Below are 13,700 nucleotides of genomic sequence, written 5' to 3'. Positions count from 1 at the left end.
GGAGAAACAACACAAAACAACAAACATCATCTTTATCAAATAACCAGCAATAATTTGTGTTTAGAGGAGAAGAACAGTTTCACTTCCCATTTAAATCACATTCTCCTCGATATCGCCTGAGAAAATTTGTGCTGGGCAGTCCGAGGATTAAAGTATAGATTTCAGTAAAAAGAAATTAAAGTCATTCACAGAACAAACCATACTGTTTTAAAGTATTTGATTTGCTCAGGCGAATTGTCACAATTTGACATTACCACAAATCACAGCTCAATGCAGCAAAATGTGAAAGTAGGCCTAGTTTAAATTCTGATGGTGTATTGTTCCTATATCTCTGTGAAACAGCCAACCAGCACTGTTTCTGACACTGTTAGCTTTAATGTGTAAAGCCCCAGGAGATTAGAAATACACATCCTATTCAGCTGCTTAGAAAAAGCTTATATTTCATCTATTCTTCTTTTTCTACTTAAAAATTACAGACACAGTATAGCAGTTAGTTTGTATAAGAGATATTTACATGCATTTGACTTTTTTCACATTTATTACACCATTGAACTCAATCTTTTTTTATTTGTCAGCACAAATATTTAGATTTATATTATGCTTAAATTAACAGAAAATCAAGTAACTCAAAAATTGCTGCTGAAATCTGTCAAAATTATAAAAATTCCAATCAAATTGTCAAGCAAAAAATAAAATAATTCAGGACATTGCAAATAAAAGCCCCAAACACTAAATGCACACTTTTGTCTTACATGAGGGAATTCATTTCTCATCCCTGAAGCACTGCAAATAACATTATTGACTATTAGTATGTCTATAATAAGGAATGTCACACATGCCAAAATAACCGTTGAGCATATACGAGCAACACACAGTAGTGGTGTTTCATTCCTAAACGAATCAGTGTTTTTGAACTAAGTGGTTAAGTAAACGATTCAATGACCCACTAACACAACTTGTTTGTTCTTCAATGTATCCAGTTCCACCATTACTTTGGAATGTAATGGTTACTTTTCTGAAATGAAGCAGCCTCAATAATGAATGTTGCTGACAAACGAAACCTCTGGAGGACGCAGCCTTTGAAATGAGACTGTTAGTGTCTTTAAAAAAAATCCTATTTGCATGACAAAATGTAAAATGCAGAAAAAGTTAGACTAACTTTTAATCTGATTTCTGATTTGATATTTGAATAAATAAGCTTTTAGTGCCTTGCCTTTAATGGGTAAATTATCATTAATCTAACCAGTGCAACAAGCCAGAAATTGCACATTAACTTAACTGTAATCTGTGTATCTGCATCTGAGGTATGAGGTACGTGAATCAAAATAAAGCGCACCTGGGTGTGTTTGGGAACATATCGTTCCCAAATACTAAAGAAAGCATATCGGCATCAGGGCAAGGTACTTTCAAAGCAGAATTGCGCCTAGGTCCATATAAAATAGCAGTCGGGGCAAGTAAAATAGCAAGTACGTAGGACATTTCCAAAGCATTGAACATACCTTGAAGAAAAGTAAACTCTATTTTTTCTAATGTGTAACAGCTGTGAATCTGTTAAGGAGACCACTAAATGCTCACAGTAACTATAGAAGAGTTACGGCCCTCCATGAAAGATTGAAGAACATGTGCATGAGACAACAACAACATGAACAATTCATAACTCTTGTAGTCTTGCAAGTCAGGTGGACTTTTCCCCCAAAGGAATGCGAAGTGAATCAACAGTCACAAGGATGTTTCTATGGCCCGATTAGACCAAATGTGGATGCTTAAGTTTAAATCTCACAAATAGCACCAGTTCAGTGAAGCAGGGATGTTTCAGGGATGGTGCTCAGGGACAGGAAACTGACAGACTACCTCAATTTATTTAAAGGGTTTTTGAACAGCCTGTTAAGTCTGACATTATTTCAGTGAAGCACTTCTCGGCTTGGTTTCCCTTCATTTCCTTCCCAGGTAACGTCTTCATTCACTCCTGTCTCACTTTCAGATGTATGGACGCTATACACAGGAGTTGGGGGCCTATGCCAAAGAAGAGGCAGCTCGTCTGCGTGAGGATGGAGCGCTGCGAAGGACCACCAGTGTGCGCGGCCAGGCTCCAGAACTGCTGGAGTATGAGAAGAATCCATGTGCCAAGTGTCAAGGTGGGTGTGTTGTATACATACGTGTGTGCCAACTGCTCGCTGGCTTTTCTGCTAACGTCATAGCTTGCTATTTGCAGCGGTGGCTACAGAGCAAAGCTAGGAAAGCAGAGCCAGCAAATTCACAATGATGAAGGGCAGCAGGGATTGAAAGAGGAGAAGGGTCAGAAAGGGCAGCAGGCGAAAGAGTTAGTTAGAATGTGCTGGAATTGGGGATTAGGTGAGGCCATTGCTGGAGATAAATTTGAGGGAATGGACTGAAGATCAGAGCTTTACTCTGGCGGCTGTGATGCATCTACACTCTTGTTCAGGCCCTCATGGGATCGGGATCAGTGGCAGCAGAACTTTGCATGAAGATTCACGTTTTTCCTGCAGAATTGGAACAGCTGTACTTTCCACTCCTTCTAACACAGTGGTTCTCAACCTTCTTGACTCTAAGGCCAATATTCAGAGGCTCTCCTATCTAAGCTGATATATACCTCTAGTACTTCTGTAACCCAAAAGTATGATGGCAGTTTTATGGTTTACATCTTCATTTTTTAGTGTTTTTAGCATTTTAATTATGATTAAAGCCACGTTCACACAGCAGCAGAATACAGTTGTCAGGCCTGTACTTGAGTCCTTAATGAAGTTGCATTCACACACAGCTCAGTTATTTATGGAATGACAACCGCATTCTATTACCTGTAAATTTTCCAATATTTCCATTTTCCAAAATCCAATCACTGTTCTCCACCGGAGCTGCTCTCATCAGTTTTGTGTTCTACACGCGACTCAAATGCTCCGCTCTCCAGCCAGATATAAACACCGCAGTCGGTTGATGAAGATTTGACAAATGAACTCGATTAGACTATTGTCGTGTCAAAAGTGATGAGACTTTTCAGTTTTATGGATGCTGCCATAAAAGCAGCAGTTTAATATCTTTGATATTACTTTGGTCACCGTCGCTACGGTTACTGTTAAGAGAATTCGGGCTTGACTCCCGTTGCACATTCATGCATACAGTATTCGAGACAATACTGTAAGCTGCTGTGTGAACAGGACATTTTGAGACTCACACACCTGTAAGTAAATGCGGTTGTCATTCCAAAAAAACTGATAGTGTGAATGTAGCCTAAATTTGAATCATTTTAAGACTTATTGGGGCTCCTCTGGAAGTTTTCCTAGGTGCCATAGTTGGCCCCAGTCCCCCCCGATTGAGAACCACTGATCTAGCATATCCCAGCATCATTGGTCATATGTTACAGCATTATGTTGTGTTTTGGATGCTGCTGGTGTCAGTGTGAGAATTACTCAATGATTTTTAATGGGTCGGCATTTTTATGGAACTTCTGACAGTACATTTCTGGTTTTCAGGCCTTTGTTGAAGTTTCAGGAAACTTTAACACATTTTAAAGTCACCATTAAAACGGAAGTTGCGATCATCTTGTGGCTTATATCTAAGTGAAAGGGCTTCTCGAACAAGAAAAAAAATTAGGTTTATCTGACTTGCTTTTTTTCTGTGTGTGTGTGTGTGGGGGGGTGATGGATATGGATATGGTTGTTTATGTTTGTTAACTTTTGTTGTTATAAAAACTAATAAAAATTTGGATTGTTGTCATTTGCTATTGCTATGATCAGGTGAGTGACAGGTTGCTAGAAGAGAGGGATTATTCGGAGTTCGTTGCGAAGGGGCAGTAGCAGCCTTTTCTATGTTTCACCCATTTCACTTTAAACGGGCCTCGCAACAGAAGGGGCTTGCGCTCGAAAAAGATCCCCGCCATCACGCCACGCACACACCATGCTTAGAAATTATCGAGGCTTGGGGCAAAAATGGCACCAAAATTAAAAAAAAAAATGCTCCCATTTAAAGCTATATATGGCAAAAATTTCCCTGTATGAGTTCTTGTTTTCAACAGAATATAAAGTGCTGTTATTTCCGAACATCAGCACTATTGCAAACAAGATAGCCTATTGATTTGATACAACATTTACATTTTTCCCAATTATTTCATTTCTATATCTCGCGCCTGTTGATATCATACCCGTGTTCCACCATGCTGCAAGAAAGACTGTCCGCACTTGCCCAGATGTCAAGTGAACACAACGTTATGAGATCGCTGGATAATAAGGATAGAGATTTTGCATCAATCCATCCTCAGAAAGCTAAACATCAAAATCAGAGGTTAAAAAATACTTGAGTGTAAAATATTTCCTCTTTTTTTTAATACATGCGCCGATAAATGATTTATAATAAACAATGCAATATTCCATAAAAACAGTAAGAATTGTACAATTTTATTGAATTTTGTGTTAAAAATTGTTATGTTTTGTCAATATAGTACAGACAGCGATCGAGCAGCTGTTGCTATGGTTACACCCCTCCGACAAACACAACTTCTGTTTGTGCTCTGATTAATCTAACTTTTGTGGTTAATGAAACAGCATTTGAATTTTTCTTTTATATGTAAAAGGAATACATACTTGAGATCCACCAACCTTTTGTGTGGGTTTAGGGAGGCAGAACCCACGATTGGCAACACAATTCAAACTGCTGCTGTTCCAACAAGCCTTTATATCAGCTTAACCAACAAGACTTCCTCAGTCAACCAGAATTACTTTCCAGTTAACATGCTGGTCAACCAGCTTCATCAGTTTTTCCTAGTGAACAGTATAGCTAGATCAGCACTAGTCTCAGTCTTAGACGTCACACCCACGGACCGTTGGCTGAACGTCTGATGCATATGGCACACTTAACTGGAAACACTTTAGGAGTTTCGAAGTCGTCATCTGATTGGCTGAATTCTACAGGATGACCAGGAGACTTGTGTCTCGCCATTTTTTTAATGGTTCCATTGTTGCAGTAAAGTTGCACAACGTTCTTGAATGAATAATTTATTCATCGTAGGGGCATCGACTTTACATTTTCACGCTCCTAAACATGACGCAGAACAAAAAGAACTGTGATTGGTAGAACTGTGATTGAAAGTTGCGATGTCCAGACCTTCTGCTGTCAGTCTGAAGATCTGGCTACGCAAGACTTAGATCAGTACCTACCTAAAAAAGCATAGATTTGATCATATTCAGATCCATATTTAAATCGATTCTACATATTTTTCCCATCAGTATGAAAGAATTTGAAAATACAATGTGAAAGGTCCATCTGGCTCTGCTCATGTATTTGAAGCAGTTCAGTGAGACAGGATATAGTCATGTTTGATGCCTGCAGATCTGGTGGTTTACCTCCTGCTTTCTAGATTGCCGTCTACTGGTGATTAATATTCACTGGTTTGTGTAGCTGCCGTTGTTTATCGGCCATCACCTGAATCTTAAAAGCTTCTTGATGGTCTTCACATTTATGGCGGAGATATTTCCCCCAATCATTTTTCAAGCATTGACACTGAACGTTTGCTGTTGTCTAGCCTGTAAACTACAACTTGCAGCATTTATCAGCCTGTTCAATTCCCTCTGCACCTCAGTGCAGTGCTCGCCATTCACCAGCAGGGAGCATAATCAGTCTGCGCTGTTTAGGGGTGATAGATGAGACACATAGACGTGCAGTGTATCTGTAATGAGTCACTGTCTTTGTGTGTGCCTGTGCATCTGTATCTAGAAATACATCACTGTTCACCAAAGGATGTCTTAAATGGACCGTTACATTTGAGTTTAGGGGAAAAATATATTCGCCCAGTGACAATTTATTTTTCCATTTAATGGTACGATAAGATTATTGGCTGGAAAAAAGCGAGCTTTGAACAAAAGCAGTGGCCGTTCATAGAAATTCTGTGATAAACTATTAAAAGAAGTTGGAATAGGCAATCCTCATTAAATAGGCAACAGTGTCTCGCAGTCCAATGTTTTTAGTGCTAATGAGGTATCTCATTGGTTTCTTGTCATATAAATAGACTGCTCTTTTGGCCTTGTGTAATCTCCAAAGACACACAGCATCTGTCTCTATATCATCCTTCCCGCCTCCCTGTTGAGTGTGAAAAGCATGAGAAATCTATCAGCACAGCGTGCAGCGGAGGTCTTCTGATCCTCCTTGACTGAGTTTGAGGGGTTTGGAGGCTTGTCAGCTCACTACCTACACACCGGTCTACAGAGCTGGCATCATATGTCTCCCTCTCTCTCTCTCTCTCTGTGTGTGTCTCTGTCTCATTTCTGTTTTATTCCTCCATCTAGTACCGTTCCAAAACCTAACGAGCTGCCACGCACATTCTGCCTACATAGGCTGCGGTGTTCTAAAGCTGCATCATACCAATCATCATGAAACCTCATAAGTGACTGATTTGAAACGCTCTGCATATGCAGCGCTGGCTCTCTGCATTGAACTTGACTTCCTACTCCATAAGAGTTTGCTGTTAGCTTGTTGCTAAGCTAACCACAGGATACTCTAATAAGCATTATAGAGATGCACCGTTCGACCGGCCAAGGACTGGAATCGGACGAATCTCTGCATTATCGGCCCGGACCGGTGTTGTGCCGAATACTGACCCCCGCCAAATTATTACCCCCCTAGTATAGGTTTAGGATTAGTTGTGGTGGAGGGGGTAGGATTAGGGGTGGGGTAGGATTAGGCAATCAGGTACTGACTTCAACAAGGGGGGTAATAATTTGGCAGGGAGTTGAAATTCGGCACAACACCTGTAACTGGCCGGTCAATCTCACGTCTTTCAGATTCCGAGCTGGTCCGTTTTGTTGCCAGCGGCACAGGCAATAATGTCAGCTGCGCGTTCTCGCTCAAAGTGACACACACCCGCCTCTCTCGTCTCATTTGCTTTGATTAAATAGTGCTTGTACTGCGCATCATTTTACTAATTCCCACAGGTTTTGCACTCACACCAAAAGCACGTGCACCACTGATCTATATAAGTGGTACGCACAAGCCACCTCTCAGTCCTTAAAGGACAATTCTGGTAAAAAAATGAACGTAAGGGTAATTAACACATGGTTACCGAGTCGATCGTTCCCTGGGATGCGTTTTCATGATAATCGAATGTAAAGAGTTTTATCTCTAAAAACAGATTAGCTCATAACACTAGTATATGGGGCATAGTGTAAGTAAATAATACCACTAAAAAGGCTCAAAATAGCCTCACACTAACACGGTAGCATAATGAGGGTCCCTACATGCAAACCGAAGCATTGAGAACTTTGTAAGTGTACAGACAGTTTAATAAGAAGATACTTTATAAAGACAGTACATTACGTGTTTACAGGCAGCAGGCATCTTGGAAAGACGTTCGTGGACTCCACGAACGCCATGCTACGTTCGATTTTACAAACGTGATTCCTATCGACCAGCTCACGTAGCATGGCGTTCGTGGCTCGTCTAGTTGAGACTGTTTTCCAAGATGCCTGCTGCCTGTAAACGCATTAACACTTTTACGTATTGAGAATACAGGGCCCTATCTTGCACCCAGCGCAATTGACTTTGTACACCGACGCATGTATCATTCCTATTTTGCACCCGCCGCACAGCAGACTTTTTCCTCGACAGATGCACGTCTGTAAATTAGGGAATGAATTTGCACTCCCGGGGGCGGTTCAGCGAAAAGAGGAGGCGTGTCCCGGCACAAACGTTCCCTGGTGCTATTTTGCAGGTTTAGAAAACAATTTCGCCACTGACCAGGGAAAACCTAGTCTGAAGTCAGTGGCGCATTGCGCATGTTATTCAAATGCTATTTTGAGGGCGCATGCTTGGCCATAAGCATGTTCACAACGCGCATACACTTTGATTCTCTCATCTACACAGAAGCAGCAGTTTTCATTTTTCATGCAAATCATAGGCTACATTATTACAAGGAAAAATATTAACACACGAGGGAAATCATGTTGTGTCTATGAAGATGTGAAAAAATAGGCATAAATCTAGCTTACACATTTACCCAAACTATCATACGCCTGTTTAACCGAAGCTACTTTGGGTGGATTTCTCCCATCCCCAGTGTCACTTCTCTGTGTTTTACGGCCCTGACGAGAACGTCGGTCTCCTCGGCTGTGAACCGCTCCTGGCGTGCGCCTGGCAAATCCGCCGTTATAATAGCAATCCGCCATGGAACAAACGTGCCTGCTCTTAAAGGGAATGTGAGATGACGCTCTGATTGGTTTATTGCACATCACGCCCAAACCACACCTATGAATAATGAAGCTACTTCAGACCAAACCCATTTTAGATTTGCGTCGGGCGTAAGAGTCATTTATCCCGCCAGTATAATAGCAACAGCGCCCAAGATCCGCCCACAAACATTACTTGTGTTTCGCGTTTGATACTTGCATTTCAGATCGTTAAAATAGGACCCACAGTGTATTATTTCACTCACCTTGTCCACCATGTTGGATTTTTTTTTTTTTTTTTTTCTTTTCTGTGAAGGATAAATACAATGTTTTGTCCAAAAGAAGCAGGGATGTTGACTGGGAGCATAATATGCCTTCCCTTTGGTCAGGATTGTGATTATGATGTTTTAAAAATGCTGTCTTTGTAGGTAGTGTTGTTATGCCCACTTATCATAAAATACTTTTAAAATAAATTTATGGGTGGTTGTGGTTTGTGCTTTCTGAGCCTATTTCCAGAAAACAATCACATATTTGGGTTTGCTAGTGTTTGACCTGCATATCAATAGGGTATGACGGGTCGCTAATAGCAGTTGTCAAATTTCTCCACCTACAGTCTACAAAAAAATTCACTTTCCTCCAGTGTTTCTGCCTGTCCCAGCCTTTTCTTTACATCAATGATGTGTAAATGCAAAAGAGAGAAATGTATTGATTGATTTAGGAGGTGGACAGTTTTTTTTTTTATTTAAACAGAGTTTGACACAGTGATGATATTTTTCAAATGGCCTGGTTAGATTTTTAATTTCCCTGACAACATTTTCAGCGGCCTCCGCACATAAAAAGACACACAGTTTTTAGCAATGCTTTCTCTTAACGACAGCTCTATAAAACAACACTTTATAAACACTTTTGCTTGAAAATGATGGCATACAGTGCAAAATAGTTTGTCATTTTTATGCCTTTATGCTACACTAAATCACATAATGAAATCAGCTTATTTTGAGTTGGCGTATTTTTGGGCTTGTTTTGTCTTGTGAGATCTGGCATCAGAGTCTATATGCCCATACCGAATAGAGTATATAAACACATATACTGCTCTCCCTGGTGTAATTAGACTTTATTTGTGAATTTTAAGATGACAGAGGGGGGTAGATTTGCGACAAGCTGTCAGCATCCTGCAGTTTGTTCTTTCTGCAACTTTAGAGTGAAGTCCTACCTCCATAGCTGACATAATCCGTCTTTTTCAGTGCTAATTATTTTGGATCTGTGGATGAAAACAGAGAACTGGCAGCAGTCCACCAGCTCGCCCTCGTGGGAAATTGTGAGTACTGCTCGGAGACTCAGTGTAGAAAATCCCGCACAAGTTGTCATATCAGGCAGAGTGAGGGCAGATACTATTGCCTCTCACCAAACCTCCTACACCTTTCTACTCGCTCTGGGAATATAAATAGATCTTGGATATATAATACAGTGGTATATTATGCATTCATTCCACATAAGGATGTCACTTCCACTGCTGGCCTGTGACTCACTTGTCAAAGACACTAAAACCTGTGTGGGGAAGCATGGGCTCTGCATATTTATACGGTTATTCCTCAAACTCCAATTAAGTGTCAAAATATGCTGCATCTCAGCACTTCTGTCTGGCGCAGTTTGGAGATAAGCACTGCAGGTTTGCATGTCCAAAATGCATCTTGAATTGCGATAAATTTGGTTCGGCTTATTGCTTTCTCGGTTGTGGATTGTTACGGGGTTTATTTTGAGAGCAAAGACATCTGTTGTGCCACTTCAGAGGACAAATCGGCCTACGTGCCAACTCCCGCACAGAGGAACCGGGCGAAGAGCCACTTAGCAGGTACTGAGGCTGGCGTGGCAGCGACTCTGTCACGTTCACAGAGGCGTCCCATCACCTGCCGTGACCCTTCCCTTTCCGCTGTCTTTCAGATGCGTCTTATCTTCACACACACAAGCCATTTCCTGTCTGGGTCTCCGCAACTCTGTCCACCTATGCAACAGCGCAATTGTTCACACTCTCATGAGTCTGGAAATTTGGGAATTCAGGAAAACAAGCTCTTTTGTGAGCAATTGTTCACTTCATTAAAGCATACTGTGCACCTACTGCTGGGTTCAGGTAATTTCTCTGGGTTGTTCATACATCTCTATGTTGTGAACACAGACTGACCTATAAAGAAAAGGAAAAACGGTGGATGTTATAGGTGATTAATGGATTAGATCACTCAAAAAATAGACAATTCTGTCTACATTTACTCAATCTCATGAAACCAAAATAGTCAAAAATGAAGACATTTTAAAGAATGTTTCTGCTTGCTCTTGCAATTACCATAAATGCATCATAAAAGTAGCCCATATGTGACCCTGGATGACAAAACCAGTCACATGGGTACATTTTTATACATTTATCTTTATACATGATATAGATTTATACATATGTATTGTATAGATTTAGATTTAAACCATTGATGTATGGTTTGTTAGGATAGGACAATATTTGGCAGAGATACAACTATTTGAATATCTGGAATCTGAGGGTGCAAAAAAATCTAAACATTGAGAAAATCCCCTTTAAAGTTGTCCGTTTATGTTCGCGATTGTGCTGCATCCACTCACAAAAATAAATGTTTTATATATTTATGTTTGGAAATTTACAAAATAGCTTCATGGAACATCTTTACTTCATATCATATCATATCCTAATGATTTTTGGCATAAAAGAAAAAATGATCATTTTGACCCATACAATGTATTGTTGGCTATTGCCACAAATATACCCGTGCGACTTATGGCTGGTTTTGTGATCCAGGGTCACACATACAGGCTGGTGGGCGCAAAGCACGAAACCCACAGCACACTTTCATGGTTCAAGCCTTTTTTCTACTGTATTTTTGTCAAATAAATGCAGCCTTGTTGAGCATTTTTTAAACAAAAAATCTTACAACTTTTGAACGATAGTGTATACAGTATAGCATATAAACTGTTTTTTATGTTTCATTACTTAGAACTACTTGGACAAGATCAAACAGCATATTATTATAAATGTAGCTTTTGTGCTCCTCAAAAGAAAGTCTGGAATGACACAAAAATGAGTAAATGATGACAGAATTGTCATTTTCGGGTGAACTATCCCTTTAATGTCTGTCTGCAGTCTGTACGTCACGGTGTAAGAAGTTCCTGATTTCCCGAGTGGGTGAAGACTGGATCTTCCTCATCCTCCTGGGGCTTCTCATGGCATTGGTCAGCTGGGCTATGGACTACACTATTGCCTTCTGCCAGCAAGGTGAGAGAGAGAAAAGAATGAAAAGAAAGTAAATGACAATTTTCTGCTTGACAGGGTTCCATGAAAGTACAGATGGTGTCATTTAATCAGTCAAGTATTGTTTTTTTTCAGTGAGCTATTGTCATCATGTGCATTCTGGGATGGAAGGTGCATTAATGCCTGAATGAATTGGTGCCAACTCACTGACCTCTTTTTGCAAAAGAATGAGTTTATATTACAAGGACTGGGGTGTGGCAGTTCAGTCAATTAACAAAAAGGCACATATCAAGGTCGACTTTTTTTTATGTTGCAGCATTAGCTAAAGGTGCATGAAGTGAAGGGTCAAGAAATATGACAACTAGTACTTTTGACAGATGTTTAAAATTATTTACACTTACATGAAATGAAGACCCCAGTGATGGCCTATTTTATTTTATATAGGGTCTGTTTCTCCTCTGAGTCTACACTTTGGTGTTGTGGAGGAAGAGAGCATTGAGGGTGCATAACAAGCACACTTCCAACTCATAAATTGACGAATGGCAAACAACGACCATTGCAAATCTGCTAGAGCACTAGTACACATCAAGTGCGCCATACAAGACAGGGCCATATAGTAGGTCGCCCACCTTATGGTGGTTGCCTCAGGGGTTTTAATTATGGGGGGGAAACACTAGAGGGATTGCTGAGATCATTTTCAACTGAAAAAAGATCTCAGTGATCACTCAATTAATGCGCACTTTTGATTCCATCCCTTTTGTTGGGAAAACCAGGTTGCTGCTGGAAGAGGTGTTAGTGAGGCCAGCAGGGGGTGCTCACCCTGTGGTCTGTGTGGGTCTTAACGCTCCAGTATAGTGATGGAGACACTATACTGTCAAAAAGCACCATACTTTGGATGAGTGTTCATTAAAAATTCCAGAATGTCCTTAAAAAAAAAAGAGAGATGTAACCCCAGCATTCTTGCTAAATTTGCCTATTGGCCTCTGTCCATCATCATGGCTATCTAATCATACCCATAATATATAAACTGATTGGCTTCATCACTCTCTCCTCTCCACCTATAAGCTGGCATGTTGTGGGCGTTCTGTCGCAATATGGCTGCCGTATCATCATCCAGGTGGTGGTTGAGGAGATCCCCCCTTCCATGTAAAGCGATTTAAGTGCTGAGAAAAACGCTATATAATTTTAATGTATTATTATTATTATTATTTTAATTATTTCGTTATTGGGCATTTCTTCAATTAAAATAAAATAACCTTTGCTTTTTCATCCACACCAGTAGGTGTCGGTATAAATTCCAAGACATCTGTCGAATCGGGCAGGAAAATGAATTGAAATAATTTAACAACAAAATAACAGAGCACATGTAAATGTAGATAGATGAATAGTCTATATCGATATAGTCTATATGTATAATCTTTATAGTCTATTATCAAAAGTGATGCGCACTTTCGGTCAACATACAAAACTCTCAAATGCCATCCTTTTATTGTAATCATGATGAGCACAAGCTTGTGAATTTCTTTTAATGGGGAAAGATCATTACTATCGTTACCTCAAATCAACACGTAGAAATTTGATCGTGGAATACATCAAAATACACTGTGTTTGAAAGAAGGACTATATTGTCCTCTGTTTTTACTGCAGTGCATTTAATGCAAAGTTTCCAGCCCGCCAAGAAATGAAAATGACAACGAATAAGAGAACGAACAAAACAACTGAAACTCACCCTTGATTGGTTGAATGTTATAGTTCTCTCAAACCTACGTAACCAACACCAGAGGAGCGTGGCCGGGAATGGTGGCATGTGTCAGAATCACCTTTAAATAGAAGCCCCTGCAACGCCCCTGCTATGTGCTGTACCGTTGAGTGCATTTTGAGTGTATGAAGTGTCCAATATTCCACACTTTTTGGTTAACTAAGTGCATTATCCAGGTCTTTTTGTAATTTTCTATGTGAACACCCTATTTGAACTAAAAATAGTGTAGAATAGTCTATAAGTATGCCTTTTTTTATAACCCACCTTATGCGTCTACAGAGATGTAATTATGTGGTGTGTGTCGGTGTCTGCAGCACAGAAGTGGATGTATGGTGGTCTGCACAGTAACATTCTGCTGCAATACCTGGCCTGGGTCACCTATCCAGTAGTTCTCATCACCTTCTCTGCCGGCTTCACACAGATACTGGCGCCACAGGCAGTGGGTGAGATACGCACACACTGACCCATGCTCACGTAATCAACTTAAGCCAAATTGCCTTTACGT

General features: G+C 40.3%; 1 protein-coding gene across 1 annotated transcript in view; it reads left to right on the top strand.

Annotated features, from left to right (window-relative positions):
* Window positions 1-13,700, top strand: part of clcn2a (chloride channel, voltage-sensitive 2a) — a gene marked incomplete at its 5' end in the record, with an annotated part of 41,173 nt that overhangs the window by 9,885 nt on the left and 17,588 nt on the right. The window contains 3 exons of the mRNA XM_081373980.1: window positions 1,982-2,135; window positions 11,329-11,460; window positions 13,510-13,638. Coding sequence (XP_081230106.1) covers window positions 1,982-2,135; window positions 11,329-11,460; window positions 13,510-13,638 — 415 coding nt within the window. The remainder of the gene's footprint in view (window positions 1-1,981; window positions 2,136-11,328; window positions 11,461-13,509; window positions 13,639-13,700) is intronic.

This window comes from Scardinius erythrophthalmus (genome assembly GCF_964197995.2).
Source record: "Scardinius erythrophthalmus genome assembly, chromosome: 9".
NCBI classification, from domain to species: Eukaryota; Metazoa; Chordata; class Actinopteri; order Cypriniformes; family Leuciscidae; genus Scardinius; species Scardinius erythrophthalmus.
Note: the sequence above shows the minus strand (reverse complement) of the source record. Positions and strands in the feature narration are given on the sequence as shown.